At 40.7% G+C, this 19439-nt stretch overlaps 1 protein-coding gene across 6 annotated transcripts in view; it reads left to right on the top strand.

Moving 5' to 3' along the window:
* The window catches only part of GPAM (glycerol-3-phosphate acyltransferase, mitochondrial), a 48807-nt gene that overhangs the window by 5954 nt on the left and 23414 nt on the right, over nucleotides 1-19439 (top strand). The window contains exons 1-4 of one of the 6 annotated variants that reach the window (XM_040564118.1): nucleotides 11901-12095; nucleotides 13445-13575; nucleotides 15596-15718; nucleotides 18685-18758. In XM_040564118.1, coding sequence (XP_040420052.1) covers nucleotides 13474-13575; nucleotides 15596-15718; nucleotides 18685-18758 — 299 coding nt within the window. In that variant the 5' untranslated portion in view covers nucleotides 11901-12095; nucleotides 13445-13473. Of the gene's footprint in view, nucleotides 1-11900; nucleotides 12232-12345; nucleotides 12446-13325; nucleotides 13348-13444; nucleotides 13576-15595; nucleotides 15719-18684; nucleotides 18759-19439 lie in introns of those variants that run through there. The other 5 variants (XM_040564123.1, XM_040564119.1, XM_040564122.1 and 2 more) reach the window with 5 other exon arrangements.

Raw genomic sequence — 19439 nt, 5'->3', positions numbered from 1 at the left:
TGTAGATGACAGACAATTCTGGAGTAACCAGTACAAACAAGCATTAAAAAAAATTAAGAGATGAAGATAAAAGGAATTCAGAGGACAATAAATAAATGCTTCATCACGTTTTCCCAGATTCTCCCGTACTCATAGATCCTTAGTTTGTACGCAGCAGTTAGGCATGTATATAGAGATATAGTGGCACTTTGCCAATAGTGGGGTGATTTTGCAAGGAAGGAAGGTAGCCTATATGATAGTATAGTGGCCTCCAATATGTAGGTGGTAGAAACCACTTAGCAAGCTATTTCATTAAGAAAAAAAAAAGTTCCTGACTGATATAATTACAGTGTTTTCAGTCACGGCTGAATTGGATGTAAGCTGTAGCAAAGAATACTATTTAGGAGAACACCTTGTTCAAGAAAATCATCCTTTGGTGATGACTCTGCTTTTAAGGGCTTTGACAAATGAGGGGCTTTGACAGGGCTAAAATAGGGGCTTTTAAGGGCTTTGACAAACTAAAATACTTTTCGTTAGGGATTAAATTCAAATATGTTTTGGTAAATTGAATTCTCAGCATACAAACAAAACTAAAAAATGTGTGTGTATATATGTATATTTAAAATGGAAATTGAAATGAGGGAAAAAGCATGCTAGGAGTATTTAAGTTATTCTCCTTTTTTCACCCCCCAGAAAACAAAACTAAGCCTTAACCTGGATAATCATGTAAAGAATGTACTTTTTTTCAGCAGAGGTTTGACCTCATTCTCCATGAAGTCTCTTTTCCTCCTGGGACTCTCCCTCCCCCATCCTTATGTTCTGTTCTAATTCAATTTTACGAAACAACACTTCTCCCCACAAGAGGTAGGATATGACTCGTGGAGCACAATTGCACATACGCATCTGCTAATGGCAGGGATACTAGGCACAGCTCCTGCCCCTCCCTGAGCTCTTCCTCCCATCTCTGTGCTTGGACCAGAGTCAGGGTTTTGCTAACCTCTTACTTTTCATGTGGATCATCTCCCATACTAGCTCACCCATCTCCCTACTAGCTCACTGTAGACCTCCCAGCTGGTCTCTTGTTTTTAGCATTTTTTTAACCAAAAACAAAACAACCCAATGCGCTGACATAGTTGCTTTCTGTTGAAAGAAGATGGAAAAACAATGGGAAAGGGTGAATCAGGAGGGGGCAGGTTTTCAGGTAGTTCTTAAGCCTGGTCCTTGTTCTTTGACGACTAATTTTTATTTTTAGTGACAATGAATGTATTTAAGTATTCCCAAGTGGCTGAGGTTTTGGAGACACTGAAGCTTAAAACAAGGAAAATCAAAAAGGAAAATAAAAGACCTCAGACTAGCAGGTTAGAAGTTGGATGAGTTGATCAAGCTATGAAGAAAAAGGTAAAAACAAATCTTTCCCTTCTTTCAGCATTCATGTCCCTTCAATGCAGCCCAGATCCATGTGCTTTAATCATCCGGTGCTAATATTTTACTGCTGTTTGAATATCTTCAGTGCAAGCATGTTACCCACTTCACCCATTGCAAACATCTCAGTCAAGGAAGCAGGCGATGTTGCATTAAAAAAGCCCTGGAAGTGTATCCTTCCAGGCATGATGGTATATAAAATACTTGAGTATTTTCTAAAGATGTAACGTAGCTAAACGCTGATAAAGTAGGCATCTCTCAAAAAGTATTTCTGACCATACAGTTATGTCTTGCTATGCATGTGAGTCTTGAATTTGAGTCTTTTATAGTGGCTGGGATTTTTTATTTTTATTTTTTATTTTTTGTAGAATACTACTAGAAATTTGGAGAATACAAGTAGTTGTAGAATACCAGTAAAAATCTGGAGTCATCCCAGTTTCTACTGATGTCAAGTGACTGCAATCTGTCCCATCAAATAATCTGTATGGCAATTAAATCTCTGCAGTATAAAGTATCTGAAAGGGGTCTTGGAATGCACCTTTTGTAGAAAATGAGAATCATTTATCAAGAAATAGCACCAACTTCAAAAAGTATTCTGAAGATAGTGCAGATAGCTAATGGAATAATGTTTCTTGAAGTTAGATTACCTCTATCTACGGGCATGGCTGCCTGAATTTAGACATACCCTGTGACCTAAGCTAATGTCTGAGATGAAAGCATTGCCAGTTATGATTAAGGGGCACTAATAAACTGTGCCCAGAGAAATGGCATGTGTTCCTTATTTGTGCTGAATTTCAGAAAGCTGCAAGGCCCTGGCACCACGAAGACAGGCTCACACATCAAACTTGAAGCATGTGAACAGTGAGTGAAAGAAAGGGATCACAGGAGGAGAGAGGCCCAAGTAACCACAGTGCACAACAATATCTGTTTGCTAATGATCTGTTTGTTTTAGATCAAAAGTTTATTATTGCAGTCAGTAAAGATATGAGTTGAATTGCACACACGTTTTGTGTCAGTGTTGGTCAAAGTTTGTATTAGTAAGCTTTGAAAAACAAAAGTTTTACAATTAAGTGCCACTTTTTGGCAGACTGTGCATTAAGACTTACAAAGGTACTTACTACCTGCCTACCAGCCACCGAAATTCAGACCATCTCTTGAGGTGCACTTAACATGGAAAAAGGAAAAAAAAAAAAAAAAAAAAAAAAAAAGCTTTCTGCAGGTAGAATTTGCTTTCTGGCACTGCTTTGACTATTACTCAAGATCCTGTCTGTGCCATGGGTTTTTCATCTGTTGGTGGTGTTTGCATTAAGTTGTGTAACTGCTTCTTAATGCCTGTTACGAAAGGATGCATAGATTGCAGTTCCATGAGGTATCCTGGACAAATCACGACTGATAAATGTAAGCATGTTTTCAAAAGTTACTCTTGGTTGAAATAATTTTACCTTGATTAAATCATTCCTACATAAACCAAATGCTTTATTAAATCAGAAGGCCAGTATAAGTTCTAATAGGCACCAGAAAACATGTAGCTGTGTTACCCTGTAATATAGTGCCTGTTATATTTTTAGCATGTAACAGTGTGATGCAGCTCTCCTGGTTTGGGTGGGAGTTTCACCACTGACTTTTGTATTGCCATGTTTTTACCCCAGGGATTTCAGGCTAGATCATCCAAAACACGATAACATGTAGGCAGAGAAGATGTCAGAAGTCAACAGTCACAAAGTTTTTTTTCATTTTATGCATGATCTACTGTGTTAGGCCGTTTTCTTTTATTTAATCTAGTTTTAATTAAGCCAAGCTGGCATCTGTACCAGGGAAAGAGTCTAAACATGTCTTGGACATTGCACTAACTACGGAGTTTAGCCTGGAATGGAGAAAACTGAAGAGACTTGAGATTAGGGGGAAATCTGAGTTTAAGAAAAATTAAAAAATTATTTAAATCTAAATCAGGATTGTAGACAGGGTTGTAATTTGCAATGTTGTTAACTATAGTAACACTTACCTCCTTTCCTTCTCTGACATTAATTTAACACTTTCCTGAATGATTAATTTGAATCCCAATAGCAAGCCCCACAAGTTAGATTTAAAGCATTTCTTTACTGCAGTGTCCCATCAGCATATATTTTCCGTTGTGGTCCTCTGAAAATGCACACCTTTCTTTGAGTGGAGCCTTTTTCAGTTGTGAATATCAACTGAACACGTGAATATAAAATGTGTCACATCTATGTTCAGAAGCCATCTTATATATATTTACCAGAGGGATAGATGGAACAGAGAAGTGGAGAGAGTGGGCTGTGCTACTGACAGTGAAGTTGCAAAATGGCATTCAGGCTCTTTGATCATTGGTTGTTCTGCTTCCAGATTTTGCAAGTACAGAGATATAGATAACTTTTTCTCAAGATCAATGTGACCCAGGCTGTATGAGATTTAACAAGGCCTAGATTAGAAAATAAATCACGTTTCAAAATATATTGGCTCTCACTTAGAGGGCTGATCATGAACAGATAACTATGTTAGCCCTTGAAATATTAGTTAAAATATGGTGTCTAAGATATTTATAGCTACAATTTGTGATCCTAATGTAAACAAACTATGAAATCTTGCTTCATCTTTCATCATATTGGGATTATTGATGATACCTCCTGGTCCAGATGCACTAATGATTCACCAGAGGAGCTAAAACTGAACAAAGAATGGCCAGAAATGTCTGGATGATCCCATGATAAATCTATTTTTTGCACCACAATCCTCTTGAAAGGCTGTTCCAGAAATTACCTCTTAGCTGCATAGGAGCCTTTTCCAGTTTCCAATCTGGCCAGTGCTTACTCATTTGCTTTATGTTGTGCCGATTTTACCTTGTAGCTCACGCTGGCGTACTTCCCTGTACGGTGTTTTCCCTGAGGGATTTCTAGAAAGAAGCCTCCTTCCTGATCATTGTTTTTTTTAGAGTTAATCACCATGAACTTGTAAAGATTATTCTATTAGCCCTCCTCTGTACCTGTTACAGTGGGAAGTCATCTGCTTGGGAGAATGGTAGCTGCACTGAACGTGGTATTGTAGACAAGGTTTTATATCTTTCCTAATAACAACACTTTCCAAATAATGCAGGAATATATTCTAGTTGTGTTGGAAATACAACTAGATGTGGCACCATGTTAGTTGCTCATGCTATTGTCAACTTAAACCTCAAGGTGTTTTTTGTTTGATTGATCGTTTGTTTGTTTTACCATTTCTAACTTATCACAATGATAATTTATAGTGAATTTGTTTGTTTCTCGGTGCACTCTTTCATCCCTTTTATTTTGGTCCCTACGTACATCCAATTTCTGTATAACATTTTTATCCCCATTTCATTGGCAGTGCTTCCCATGGTGGTTGTTTGTTGCTTGTATTTTTTTTTTTTAATTTGTTAACTTAGTTATCACATTCTTAATGTGTATATAAGAAATACTGAATAATAACTGCAAAAAAATATATATGAGAAATGTCACAGGTGAAAATGCACAGAAAATTCATCAACAAGAAAAGCTAGGGAAACCACTCAGCTTGAGTGGTGGAGCTCAGTTTGATCTGGGAGATGCTGCAGTAACTCTCACTGAATATAAGGTAAACAAAAACCCTCCAAAAACTTCTTTTGCTTTGCTCTTGCTATGGAGAGAGAAATAAAGAGGAAAGTGTAGAATAAACATGGTTCCTAAATCCACGATCCTAAATCCAAAAGACCTGTGGAGCGACTCAGTCCTAAGCCCACAAAGAGCTTTACAAAACCGCCCTGTCACGCTATGCACCATGTAATTTTCCTGAAGCAATGGTTGACCATGTACAAAATACCAAGCTAGTAATATGCACTGACCTTTGATAAAGTGGAAAAGACAGAGCTGCAAAAATATCATTTATTTACAAGAGAAGATATTCAAGAATTCTGCTATTCCAAGTGAATATCCAGGAATAATTAAGCAATTTAATAGTCTAGGGTACATGCATAAAAGATTTCTGATGTCAAAAAGGTATAAGGAGCTTGGGAAATTACTAGGTTATGCTTCAAGCATTTTAAAAAAAAATAAAAAATGAGTAGGATTTTATCCTGTTGTGAGATGAATATCTGTTATTTAATAACAGAAAGTTACACTTTTGCCCAGTCAATCAGTATTATTTTCATCGAATGCTTACTGATAGCTTGTGAAATCTGGCAGTAGAGTACAGTTGTTGGCCTAGGCATAGAACTCAAGAATATTTTTCTGCGGTTTCCAGATCCAGAACACACACAAATGAGTAGGAAAAATGCTTTTGCTTGGGAAACAAACTGTGGGAAAATTTCTCAACATGATTTGAATGTCAGAATAGAAATGTAACCAGTGAAGCCAGATTAGTGCAAAGAGAAGGCCAAAGGCAAAAAAAACCACAACACAACTCATCAGTGTTCTTAGTCAATTTTGTAGTGCTGAAACAAAATGTATAGCTTCCTTTTTGTTTATTTTTTTTGTTGTTTATAGATAAAATTGCAATAATGTAAAATTATAGATATATATGACAACCTGAAGCCTAGAGACCTTGTATTTTTCCGTCAGACTGACTTCCAAAAGCAAAAAAGAAATATGTCTAGACAACTACGGAAAGTTCAGGTTTACTTTTTGCAGAACCAAAATCAGTGAACTCCTTTTTTTTGCCCAGCTAAATTGGGCAGAGGGTTGTGGGGAGCTTGCATTTTGGAGATGGCTCTGCTCACCTGCAGAACAGATAATCAAACAGGAGACTGGAAAATATGGGGGTTATGACTTCTTCACTGGAATGTATCGAATCACAGAATATCCTGAGTTGGAAGAGACCCACGAGGATGATCAAGTCCATGTGGCAGTCTGCGTCAGGACCACTGCACCAGGTCAGAACAGACCCCATAGACCTCCCGAGGTGTTTGCAAAAGATGTCCCAGAGATTCTGACACAATCTCCCAACCAATGAGTCTTATGGCTTTCATGTCAGAAGCATTAAGCCTCTTCTGTGGTCACATGGCAGCACCTATGATTTGACACCGGCCTTGTCAGTGCAGTACCAACGCCTCTCCCATGCCTGGGGATGTGATGGCCAGTGGCAGCAGCTCCATGGCTAGTGTCCGACACCAGGGCTCCGGGCTGGGAGACCTTGGTGGCTAAGGTCCTGAATACCCATAATATAGGGCAGGGGTGTGACATTGTGTGATTGAAACCCCGTGTCATAATCTGTTCTAAAAACTCTTCTGCACTGGTGGTTGGAATGGCTGTCTGTGATCCTGACTTCCAATATCCACAGTGCTTTAAGTTGTGAGATGTGAAAAGCCCTTCTAAAGGCACCTGCTGCAGAGCAGAGCCCACCTCAGCAGTAAAACCTACCTCGTTTGGAGATACTGATAAAAGATTTGTCTAGCATCGCAGGATAATTAGGGGTTGTGTTATTCTAGAAAAATTTGCCATCCCTCAAGGATTAGTCACAGTGAATTTGATAAGATCACGATTTTGTGATTTATTTTTATGCTATGCTTTTTATATATATATATATATATATATATATATTTTTTTTTTTTTTCTTCTCCAAAATGGTCCTCACTGCCCTCAACTCCCAGATTTCTTTGATTTCTTTATTTCCATTTCTTGGTTGTTTCTTTGGAGGGTGAGAGTGCAGCTTTGCATTCTTAGAGATGCAACCAAATGAGAGGAAATTGGCCTTCTCACTGTCTTCTGTGGGGGACTTGGCAACAAGTAAAAGTCCTTTGGGCTTGACATAAAATAAAGCCCTTAGTGGAACTTGAAATATCTACGGAAACAAAGCTGACTTTATCCTTTATATAACAGAGTTCTACACACACAATGGTTTTAATGATTTACAAATGCATAATATTTTTGATGTATCCCACAGTATTTAAGACCAATATACAATAAATCAATGTTTCATCTTTGTTATTTTTGAGATAAAATCAACTCTGAGATAAAATCAACTTTGCAAATATCCTCCACAAGCAAAAGCAGAGAACTGAAATGCCTGCTCTTACAAAATGCACCCCTTATTCACCACAGGTATGGGGAAGCTTGAATTGTTATGCTAGAAAATTGCTTGAGGTCTGAGCGTGGGAGAATCTTGTTCCAAATTCTGTCAGTAAGTGTCCCTAAATTAATAATGCTGGCAAATTCATTTGGATACTTAAGATTTTCTGATTTGTAGGTAATACAAGTATGTGTGCAATTGATTGATAGATAAATGGCGCTATGTTGTCTGAAAGTTTAAAAGCTAGTTATACTGGTTTTAATCCAATAATGCTTTCCATTAGAACAAAACCCATTTTTGTACTATATGAATTCCAAATTCAAGGGAAAAGCAAGGAGCAGGTTGGGCTGAAATGCCCTTATCTTTTCAAGTAGCAAATATGATATTTGAATGAGAAGAAATTACAGAATCACAATGTGCTGTATGACATCGGAGAGAGTCACTGTGCTCTTAATGAATTTTGCTCTTGTTCTCGAGATAAGGGAGATGAAATAGATGAGAAGAAATCATTTGTCCTGAAAAGAGATATAAAGTATAGTCAAACCATTTCTATGTACAATCTTATCAGTCCATTTCATGGCCATTTGCCATTCTCAAATGCTCTTAGTATATTGTATACCAAAGAAAATACTGCTGACATCGAGTCCTGCGACTGCCAAATTGCATATTCATTATTGTTCATAGTCACGTGAGGTCAAGTCCGGTCGCTGCAAACAATGAATCTTTGTCTGCGTCTTTATTCCCTCCTCATGCAGTTTTTGGTTTCCTAACTTTTGTAGCGCTCCCTGGGCTGAAAGTTTCTTTTTAAAGAGGATGCTGTGTACTCTTTTGTAAACGTGTCTCTATTACTAAAAGTGACATCATGGGAATTGCTGAAGGCGAGCTGGGGTGCAGGGCACGGGTAGCCACGATGTAAAAGAAGTCCTCCTCTTCCCAGGTCCCCCTTTGCCCCCACAGCATCCTGTAGCAAACAGGTACTTTGTTGCACTCCGCTGGACGCTTCTTGAGGAATGTGAATGTTGGAAGGACTAATCCTTAGTGACAAAAAATGAATCCTACCAGCTCCTTCTCATTTGCAGGCAGCTATGCACAGTGGTATGCAGCTTGTTCACGGAGAGCCAGGGATCTCTTGGTTTGCCATAAAATGCAAATTACCTCGCTGGACTCATAGGCACAGTAAACACCTCAGTTTAAGTTTAAAAAGATGTATTGCAAAACTGAGGCGAGCTCCCACTCCTACAGAGGTCAGTGGCAAGCCTCCCATTGACTTCAATAGCAGCCGGGCAGAGTCCCTGTTTTCTGGAAGCAAGGCTCAGCAGTACTTGAGTTTTTTGGAGTACATGCAGCCCTCAAAGCCTGTTCCTTTACAGCATTCCAAATTTTTTTCCCATTTGCCTGATTCCATGGCAACACATCAGCACCAAGCCCTGAATACTGAAATGAGATTTTACTATTAAGCCTGAGGATTTATACAAGTGTATCCTGTAAAAAGATCTTGCTGAGCTGCAGTTGCCATTGGACTAATTCTTTATCCTTTTCAGATGAGTGGCAAAATTATCTCTGGATTTATTTTACAATAAGCCAAGAATTCGCTAAGGTTAGAAAAACAAGGACACTGCTTCAAAATCATACCAGAAACAAATTATTATTATTATTATTATTACACACAAGCAGTATGTTTAAGTAAAATACAGTATTTATTTGCTATTTTTTCAAAACAGTTTAGAGAACTGCCTAAGCAGTCTACTCATAAATGATACTAACACAGACTGCAGAAATTGCAAAAAATGATGATAAGGCCATTGAGGTTTTGTTCTGTTACCTGTACTACTATCAAAGAAATAACCACTTTCCAGCCTGAAAAAGGATCCATATTAGATTCTGAATGCACTACAGTTCATCTGTTAGAGGGGAGTGATGCAGACCAGCCCTGTATACTCCGTGGCTGGGAGTTTGCTCAGAGTTACATCATAGCATGCCGAAACCGAGTGCACTGTTTGATCCCATATTTTGACACTAAAAACTGTGCGAAAGGGGAAAAAATATCAAAGCAATTCCATACCTGGAGAAGGTAAAATTGCATGTAAGAAATACAAATGGTCTTTTATAATGTAAAGTACCTACTAGGACGTTCCCAAGTAAAAATACAAATGCAATGGAGCAACAAAATGATTAGTCAGCACTAATTACAATTGTAACTGTTTTACGTTTGTTGCATTTTCTTGAACTCTAGATATAAGCATTCACTGCCATCTCTGTTTTGTTCAGCTGTCACACGATCTAGCTGTTGAATCATTTCCTCCAGAGTGATTTTTTTAGATCAGCTCTGCCCCATTAGCCACAGCTCGGGGTGCCTCATTGCGCCTCATCCACCTAGCCCGGCCCATCCTAGACACTGTGATCAGAATGAGGCGGCAGCATTACACTGGGACCACAGCTGTTGTGATGAGCTCTGTATGCAAGGAGAGTTACCACAATAAGTGATGCAATGCTAGATTTCACTTCTCTGAGCAGTGTTCAGAGCCTCCCCTTTGGATGCAGCTTTTCCCCCCTCAGGCCTGACAGCAGGACGTGGCCCTGCTGACTGGCTGGACCCGCGGCACCCGAGGGAGGCAGTGAGGTGCTCGTAATGCAAGTGGCGCTGGGCTGAGGTCAGTAACTGAGTCACTGGTCTGACAGAAGTGCTCCGACTCGATCGATGAAATCCTTATGTATTTTCTTTTCATATAGACAGCCTCCTAGGCTAGACTCAGATTAGCGAAGCAGTTACAAATCCATTTAGCTTCAGCAGGCACAAACGAAAGCTGAATCTGCCCTCCCTTTCTTGCTGACCTTCAGTAAATCTATTCAGGAAGAAGTTGGTATGAAGTCAAAGTCTTTGTTACAAAGCTGGTCAGCTATGGGCTTGTAATTCCAAAGTGGCCAGACGCTGGCTGTGATGCTTTTGGGAGGCCAGAACTTGGCCAGAACTTGTAAGGGGGTGTTTGGCACTATCTGAACTAATCATCATGAGAACTGACACACACAGCGCTAACCAAGGCTGGAATTCTTGGCCTCGATGATGAGAAAACTGGGAGAAAACTTCAGTTGTGAATGTGCTGTGAGAAATACAATTGGGGATTGTTCTTCTGCTATACAAAATACAACACCCTAGGAGGTGGTGCTTTTCTATATGCTGTGCACTAGTGCTGCACTGTGTTTTATTGCAGAAACACGATCTTTTTAAAAGAATTGTGTGTTTCATGAGATCATGTTATATTGTTGTGGTTTGAAAAGTAGGTGTAAACTCCGAAGTCCACCTTACAACAAATAGAGTATCTTTCCTTGCTAAGCAGGGATCTAAAAACTCTTCTGGCCCATAAGCTGTAGAATACTTTTAAGAAAGCATTTTTTTTTTTTTTTAAAGAATAGTAAATATTCTCCTCAGATACTCAGTCACGGGAAATAGGGCAATTTACAAATGCATGTAGCAGTTTGGTTTTCTATCGAGTCTCGCACATTTCATTTAAGTGTGAAAAGCATGGGTAATTCTCATTTGTCCTAAGTTTGAAGTGGCATCTAGAAGGAGAATACATCCTTCGTCCTTCGGTGACTTAAAAAAAAAGACTGTAAATGGGATATTTGCGTTAGCATAAAATGATTTATTATTTTTTGTCACTTTATACCTGTATTGCTCCGTATTAAGTATCAGTGCAGGCTCAAAGAAGAAACGTAGATACAAGCCTTTCCACAGGCATGTAGCTCAAACTAAGCCCCAGAAACGCTATCTTTAAATCGCCCAAGACTGCCAAAGCCAAGACATGCTATTAGTCCATGTTTGTTTATGTGCAGCAATCTCTATCAACATTTACTTTTGCATTCAGCAAAAGACAAACTGGCAGTGCTGCAAGGCCAGGTAGGCAGATCGATACCTGTCCCGAATTTTCTGCAATTGTTCGAATTTCAACAGCTCCGAGCTGCTGTACACCCATACAAACACGCTTTTACGTATTATTTTTTTCGGGGTTTTTATTTTAGCAGCCCTAATCGGAGAGAAAAGGAGCCGGGAGGAGGGAGGGTATGAAGGCAGCGTGGCGGTGGAGCCGGCTGCCGGGAGGCTGCCTAGCGACGGCCGGGGTGGCGGGGGGCGGCGGCGGGCGGCGACATTTGGCCCGAAGGGGACGGGACCGGGGACCCTCGGAGCCCCTTGAGGCGGTGCGGAGACGGGACGCAGTGGGGCTCGCTGAGGGGAGCCGCGGCGGCCGAGCGGGCCCGCGCCATGGCGGCGGGCGCTCAGGAAATCGCGTCAGGCCCGGCGCCGCCGGGCGGGCAGGGGGCAGCGGCCGCCGCCGAGCCATCGCCGCGGGTAGCGACCGGGGTCGAAGCCGAAGCCGGGTCCGGGGTTGCTCCCCCCGGTGGCTGCGGGGCGAGGGCGGGCAGCAGGGGGCGGTCCGGCGGCGGCAGCGGGCGGCTCGGAGCCGCGTGGGCGCGGAGGCTCTGCCCGGCGGGGGCCACCCCCGGCGGCGTCCCGGTGCCGGTGCCGGCCCCTTGGCAGTAGGCGGGGACGCGGTACCCCCGGTGGCGGAGTGAGCGGGAGCAGAGCTCGGGAGAGCGCCGGGTCCTTGCGCCCAGCCCCGCGGGGATGGCGGCCTGCGGGCGGCTCGCAGCCTGAGCCTGGCGGCGCGGAGCGTTCGGCGGAGGTACGTGCCACGTTGGTAGCGCTCGAGCAGGCTGTGAAATACCGAGACACGGGTTTTAAAGGCCGTTTACGTACGCAGGTGCAGCCAAGGTCACCTTGAGCATGATTTGAGGACACGCTTCGTTTGAATTCTTTAGGTATTCAGGGACTCTTTTTTGTATTTATTGTGTAGTTTGAGTATTGATGTGCTTTAGTAAAAAAAAAAAAAAGGCAAATGAAACTTAAGAGTCAGCCAAGAAGAAGAGGTTCCCTTATGTACTCAGGTTGTGTAACGATGCCCGAGTGCGAGGCTGAGCGTGCTCCGGCTCCAGTTTGTGCTGGGAGCCCGCTGCGTGCACCTGGTGCGGGCAGGTACTGCGAGAGGGTCGGGGCTGCCCGGGGAGGGGGGCAAGGGAGGCACAGCGCTGGGCTCAAGTTCTGTTAGGCCTTGCTCTTGCAAATCTTGGAGGGGAACGGTCTCGCTTCTGGATGCCTTGTAGCTGGGCTGTAATGTGTCATTGCAGGGACAGATGCAGGAGGCAGAATTGCCACTCTATGTTTTACTTCTAGATAAAAGTGCTGGGATTCCTCTTTTGATAGGACATTAAAACAAAATAGTTTAACGTGTAGACTTTTGCAGATATACAATTCTAAGCTGTTTTGGTATGTTTGGCCTCCTTTTTTTGTTTGTTTGAGGGAGAATTATTTACCTTGCTCGCTATACGAACGATAAAACGTCCATTTTAAAATAATTGTGCAATTTTAGACCTGTTCAATGCTTTTTAATCCAGCGAGCCCGTAACGTCACTGATGTCAGCAGCACGTTCAGAATTAGAGGTGTGCTTTGCACGGAGCACTCCTCCGTCCGAGGAGGTTGTAAACTGGTTTGACTGCAGCTAGACCAGGCACATAAAATTTACTGTGGGATAGGATTGGGAGAGAACATAAAGGAAATTTTATCAAATTGATTGGTGTCCTTCAGAAGCAAATGATGAAAGAATGAGGTCATGTAGTGCAAGAGAATAGTAAACTTTTAAAAGCGGCTGAAATGTCCTTTGTATCCTTGTTGCCAAATGGTTTAATCCACGCAGTGAAGAACAGTGGAAAAGCCTAAGCGGGCTGCGTTGAGCTGTAATGGGAAGAGGAGAAGGGAAGGAAAAACATGCACACAGCAGATTGGTATACCACGTTCATGAAAATCGAATGTGGTGGGTTAAATCCTGCTGGTTTCTGACTGTAGTGAAACTTCTTCAGAATCTAACTTTTACTGAAAGGTGCAAAAATACCTGTTAGCTAATTAATTGTTAGATGCCCATCCCTGAAACGATATATACATGAATATTTTATAAACAAGTATGTATTATTTTACAGCTTCTGATCTTCGGTTCAACTCGTGTGTCATGGATGAAACTGCGTTGTCCCTTGGAACGATAGATGTTTCTTATGTGTCCACCTCAGCAGAGTGCAGCGTTGGTAGATGTAAGCATTCCAATGAAGAATGGGTAAGTAAAAATTGTCAATGTGGCTGGCCATGTTTACCTTTTGTTTTCTTGTTTTTGTATGCAAGTTGAAGGTGGACTTTTTTTAAATCATCTCTAGTGTGTGATACACTTTTGGTTTTAATATAACTTGAAATGTAAGGAAGAACAGTTCAGTGCTGTGCCAAAGACTAATGTTGCTCAATAGGGAAAATCTTCATATTGAACTCTGTTCGTAGTCTCACAGTCTACTGGTGTGATGTTAGTAATCATTTTATATAATAGTAGATGTGCAGAATTTCATTATGTAGCAAACTGAGGTCAAACAGAAAGTCAAACAGAAAGCTGGTTCCTGTTCCAAAAGAGGTACTTCTTTGAAACGTGCAAGGGAAAAGGAGCATGAGGCTAAAGATGCACGGTGATGTAACCGTTAGAGTTGGAGCTATTCATGCAGTACAGCAGGCAGAGGAAACTTGTTGGATATAAATAAAGAGCCTATTAAAAGTCGGTGTCCTCTGTTGAGTGAGTCTGGGGATTTGGAGGAGACAAAGGGGGAAGGAACGGAGAGGGTTGGGTGAAGCACAAAGCCACATGGGGACGAGCTGGGTGCTGGTTGGTTTAGAAGCATAGGTCAGGAGGAATTAGGCACTGCTCTGGAGAGGAGGAGTTTGAACTTGGTACAGAAGAAGGGTTGGAGACATGGTCAGAGTTGAGGAAAAGGACAGATGTCCTCGCAGCTGGGTTTTATATCTAGCTAGGAGTAGGATACATTACACAGCAGGCTGCTGTGGTAACAGAGAGATCTGTGAGAGAGTAGTTTATAGGCAGGCAAGCGAAAAAGATAGCAAAGGTTTTGTAAGAAAGTGGTGGTAAGTTTGGTCAGAGCTTGGAGGCAAGCAGAAGCATTTTTGCTGCAAAGTTGGTTAATGAGGAGTTAGCATTACTGAGGGTGATAGAGAACGGAGTGGGCCAGGCTTAGCATTTTGGTGCATGTTTATTTCAGTTGAAGAGCTAGCCTTGGAATAAGTGCAAATTCATACAGCTTGCCAGATGTGATATGTGCATATTTTTATTTTCAGTCATCTTCAGCATTGCTTTTGACTTTCTGGTTGTTTCTCAGTGGGCTGGCTTTCTAGCTGGGTATGTGATAATCTGTATTTGTGTTTCTAACTTATGTGATGCTGGTTTTAAGGTACTGGTTCTACCATGCTTCTCTTCCATTTGGAGGTGCTATTTTAAACATATTTCTGTTTATTTTGCTATCTTTTCATTTTGGTTTGTTTCTGTGGCTTCCCTTTTTAAAAAAACTTTACAGTATTTGGTTTAGAAAATCTGAGTCCAGTGGACCTGATGCTTATGCTCAGGGAAGCAATAATGCAGTAGACTTTAATGGGAACAGCCAATGTCTTTGTAAATCTTGTAGTTAAGTATATTTTTGTTGTGTCCTAACAAACAGAACGTGTTCTGTAAATGCACTTACTTTTGATTTTTTCCATTCTGTAATCTTATCCTAACACTGGAGAAAAAACTGTGGTTCCTTTTTCATGTTGATTTGAATAAAACTGCTGAAGAACAGCCTACAGAGTGAATGGAGTTAATGTTTCATGTATATTCAAATTGCAATTTTACAGGGTGTTGTCCAGTAAAAGCTTGAAATGCATTGCTCATTTTATGAGCACCTATACATTAGAGTGTAATTTACAGTTAAATTCTTCACCTTTTCTCAGCTGTAAATTTCATTGCTATTTCATATTAGAGTTATTATTTTAAAATTTCACACATCAGCAAATGCTGCAATGTTTAAGATATACAAGTACAACACAATGTTTTTGCTTTTGTTTTTGTTTTTTGTTTTTAAATCACATCATTTGGAGATGATATAATTTGTTTTAGAAAAAATCTTTAAAAAATAAGCATTGATTTCAGGATTTTTTTTTGTGATAATTTTGTGTGTGTTTCTGGCAGCACCTGTAATAAAAAGTTTTCAAATACCCATTAAAACATATATTGCTGGATATTGACATGGTGTTCTTTTGTTCCATAGGGAGAGTGTAACTCTAGGCCTCCTCTCTTCCGATCTGCCACTTTAAAATGGAAAGAAACTCTACTGAGCAGAAAAAGGCCATTTGTGGGACGATGTTGCTACGTATGCACTCCCCAGAGCCGGGTAAGAAGATTACAGGCTGGATGATGTTTGACAATAATGCGTAGTTACAGTGTAATGAAGTTTCAGTAGTTTTCTTACTTTCGGAATTAAGGTCAGAATGTTCTTACTTTGTAAAGGAATATAGTTTTTCTCATTTGTTTGTGGTTGTATTTTCTTTGTCATGGAATTAATGGATGACACAGATCTATTGTGATGCTTTGTCTCCTGCTTTTCAGTGCGGACTTACTCCATGCACAAAACTGTCGAGCTCTTCAGAATGAGTACTGTGAAAATGTATGGAAAAAATTATCTGCTCTACTGGATTAGTAATGGGAATTTGGTGCTTACAAAAGTGTTAAGGCTTATTTTTAGGATACTTAATCCTCTATCCACACAATAGGCACAGTTTTGAAAGTAAGCAATATACTTCCCTTCAAACTTGAAGAGATCAATCCTGTGCTTGAGAAGACAGCTTGGTTTTGTGCACCCAAATAGTTCTTGGCTTGTCTGCCCATCCTGGCAGCAAGACGTGCCAGTTACAATGGCAGGGATATTTGTCTGCTGGGAACAGCGTCAAGAGGGTGGCACTAGAGACATTGTGCCAGCTGATTTAAAATGTGACCTTTATTGAACTGCATTGAGCAGGTTTTCTGTAGGCTGAAGATGTAAAATGCTGATAAATGGCATAATGTAGTGTGCAACAAGTTCATCCTCTGGCTTGACTGTGTGTACACCGCAGGCTTTGCATTGCACTCAGCTACACCTGCACTGAGCTCCATAGTTGGCCAGACTGAAATGAAAACTTGCCTTTTCCTTTGACTAAGGAAAAGTTGTTATTTCACTTTATTACTATGACAAAATAGAAAGCTGCAGCAATGGTACACAAATGTGGGATAGAAATCCAAATGTGCTGTGAAGAGTATGTATGATACGGGCAGCAAGACAGGCAATTAGAGAAACTGGGACTGCTTCTAACAAACAGTGGGGTGTTTTGACTTGTAAAAAGGTGTGTAGTGACTAGGGCCATTATGCATTTAGTCATTAGGCTATTAGTAATTAGGCTATTCCTCTCAAGTTGGGGATTACACTTTAAAAAGAAAAATCTTGTTCTGTATTTTGTCCGTTTAATAAGAAATTACTAATCCTGAGATCTCACTTAGGAACGAGGCATGACCTGATAAAGTCCTTCTTTGCGTTATGCCCCAAGAAGATGCCGTTCTTGCCACAGACAATAACAAACCAGATCCTCTCATTAGAGTCCGCCTGTTTCACTTTTTTTGAGCTGTCTGTTTAGTTAATTATCTCAAGGAAAAGGGATAGATGAGCAAGACAGATTTCCTTAGTGAGCTGGCCAAGCTAGCACCTTGCTGGTGCTATAAGTGGCAAGTCTTTTCTCTCTTACATTCTTCCTGCTCTCCTGTGGCTGATAAAGTTCACCAACCAAGCAGAACTACCTGCTTTATTTATTTAGCCTGCATCTCTCTTAGTTTTCTGCCTTACCTGAATGAATTTGGCTCATTAAGGGGTCTGATATTCATCAGTGCTAGTGGTGATGTAAGTTACGAGGTGGGGAGGTGGTGGGAAAGGGTAGGGCATGGCAGTGTGGGAGCTGGGCAGCTCCCTTGTGGTGCAGAGCTGGGAGATTAGCTCACTTCATCTCACAGAACCACATCTTCCGCCTGACAGAGGATCAGAGCAGAATTAAACAAGGAAAAACTGAAGTGTGACAAGGCACCTGGAGGATGGATTTCACAGAGCAAGTTTATAGCCTAATGGTTAGAGCATTGGAGTGGACTCAGGCGTTCATCGATGCATCCTCAGATTTGTTGCTGATTTTTGGGAGATAAAGAAGTTGTCATAGTGCACAAAATTATGAGTGAACATTGTGAGAAATTGGTATTAATTGAAAGTTTCCATTTAAGTGCCTAAAGTTACAATTTGTTGATTGTATGTACTACACAGCTGTGCTTTAACATGGGGTGAGAGTGTTTGCTCCCACTGCAGTGTGTAATTTCTACCTGATTTGCAAATGACAAAGGACACTCATGTTTTTCAATATGTGGCAAATGAAGTGTCCTAAACAAACTACAAACAAATAAGGCTCTTATCTGTCTCCCATTGCAAAATTGGTAATGAGGCTGTTCTGTAGCTTTGCTGTTGCTGGTAACCATCTTTCTCCTTAACTTCCCAGTCTTTGACTTCCTTGAAATGCACAATCCCAGTGACTTGACCTATAATTTCCTGTTGGCATGGTACCGGTTTTAAAATTAGTTTCTTTCTGCCCAAATAATATTTAATCTTTTGGTCAAGGTTCTTAGCTGGAAAATGGAAGATTAAAGTTCAGGTCTGCCTGCCAGGGAATGTTTGTTTATCCGAAGTGGAACTGCTCCCAAACTCATCCCAGAGCAGTTAATAGTCTGACAAGGAGAGCCTTTATGTAGGAGGCTGGACTGAGTTTGTTGTTCAGGCAGAGCAGGAATGTGAAGGCAGTTTACCACGTAACCATGGATATTCTCACCCCTGGGCTGCTGTTATGTGATGCCTGATCCGCTGTCCAACTGGATGTCACAGGCTGAGTGTAAAAAGGCTCGTGGTTTTACTAATGCTGAGTGTGGCTTAATGAATTTCTGGCTCAAATAAGAGTTCTGTATTGTGACAAGTCCTGGTTTATGTTACACCAGAATATAATAAAAAAAAATTTGGCTTGAAGAAAGTAACCAGAACATTTCTCTCTTCTGTATGCAGTAAAGCCTAGAGAATACACTGAAAGTATTGGAGTTGGGAGTAGTGACTTTCTGAATTTTATTCTCATTTCAAAACATTTTCTGTATACTTTGTAAGGAAATTCAGCACTTCTTTGCTTTGGCTTTTGTTTATAATAGAGGTGAAAAACATTGCATTATTTTAAATGTTACTAGGAATGTAAAGACACAACTATTCTTATATAGAGAAACGGTCTTCCAATCTTCTTCTCCTTGGTTTTACAGGATAACTTCTTCAATGCTAGTATTCCTTCTTTGGGTCTACGTAATGTCATATATATCAATGAAACACATACCAGGTAAAGTAGCAAGTCTTTCTTTTACTTTTGAAATTCAGTATGTTCTGTTCTTATGGCAGGGAAATCTCTGGGATAGTCCAGAATGAATGAATATACATTGCAGTCTTGAAATGCAGGAGTTGATGCTGGCTTCAGGAAAGTAAAATACTTGTAAAATTCAGCTGTGTGCATTTGGGAACAGGACAAAGTCCTTTGGGATGATTGGCAAGGAGTGTAAAGGTCATACCTATTTCACAAAAAAAAACAAAGCATTTTTTCCTTCATTGCAAATGGCAGCATCTCTAGTATAATGCTGAGAGGAGCTGTTTTATTCCCATACTTAAGAATGACTTTGGGCTGCATTTTAATTTACTGAGCAAATCTGGCTCACAATTTAGGCTTTCACTATTATTACCAATGACAGTTAAATCTGAAAATGTCTTGCTAGACTGTGACTCCTCTGCCTCAGTGGCAGAGTGCAGCTCCTGAAAGATGGTGTATTTGTCATAAATATGAGTATGTATTTTTGTGCTACCTGAATTATATCTTGTGTCCTGGAAGGAAGATGCTGGAAGTACACAAAAATCTTCATTTTGTTCTTTGGAAAGTTAATAATGCTTGCTGAAGTTTTTGCAGTAATCATTAGCATAAGCAGATTCTGCAGTGTTTGTGGAATCAGAGCAAACAAAGAGAGGCCAGCAG

Source organism: Cygnus olor, chromosome 7 (assembly GCF_009769625.2).
Source record: "Cygnus olor isolate bCygOlo1 chromosome 7, bCygOlo1.pri.v2, whole genome shotgun sequence".
In the NCBI taxonomy this organism is placed as follows: Eukaryota; Metazoa; Chordata; class Aves; order Anseriformes; family Anatidae; genus Cygnus; species Cygnus olor.
Note: the sequence above shows the minus strand (reverse complement) of the source record. Positions and strands in the feature narration are given on the sequence as shown.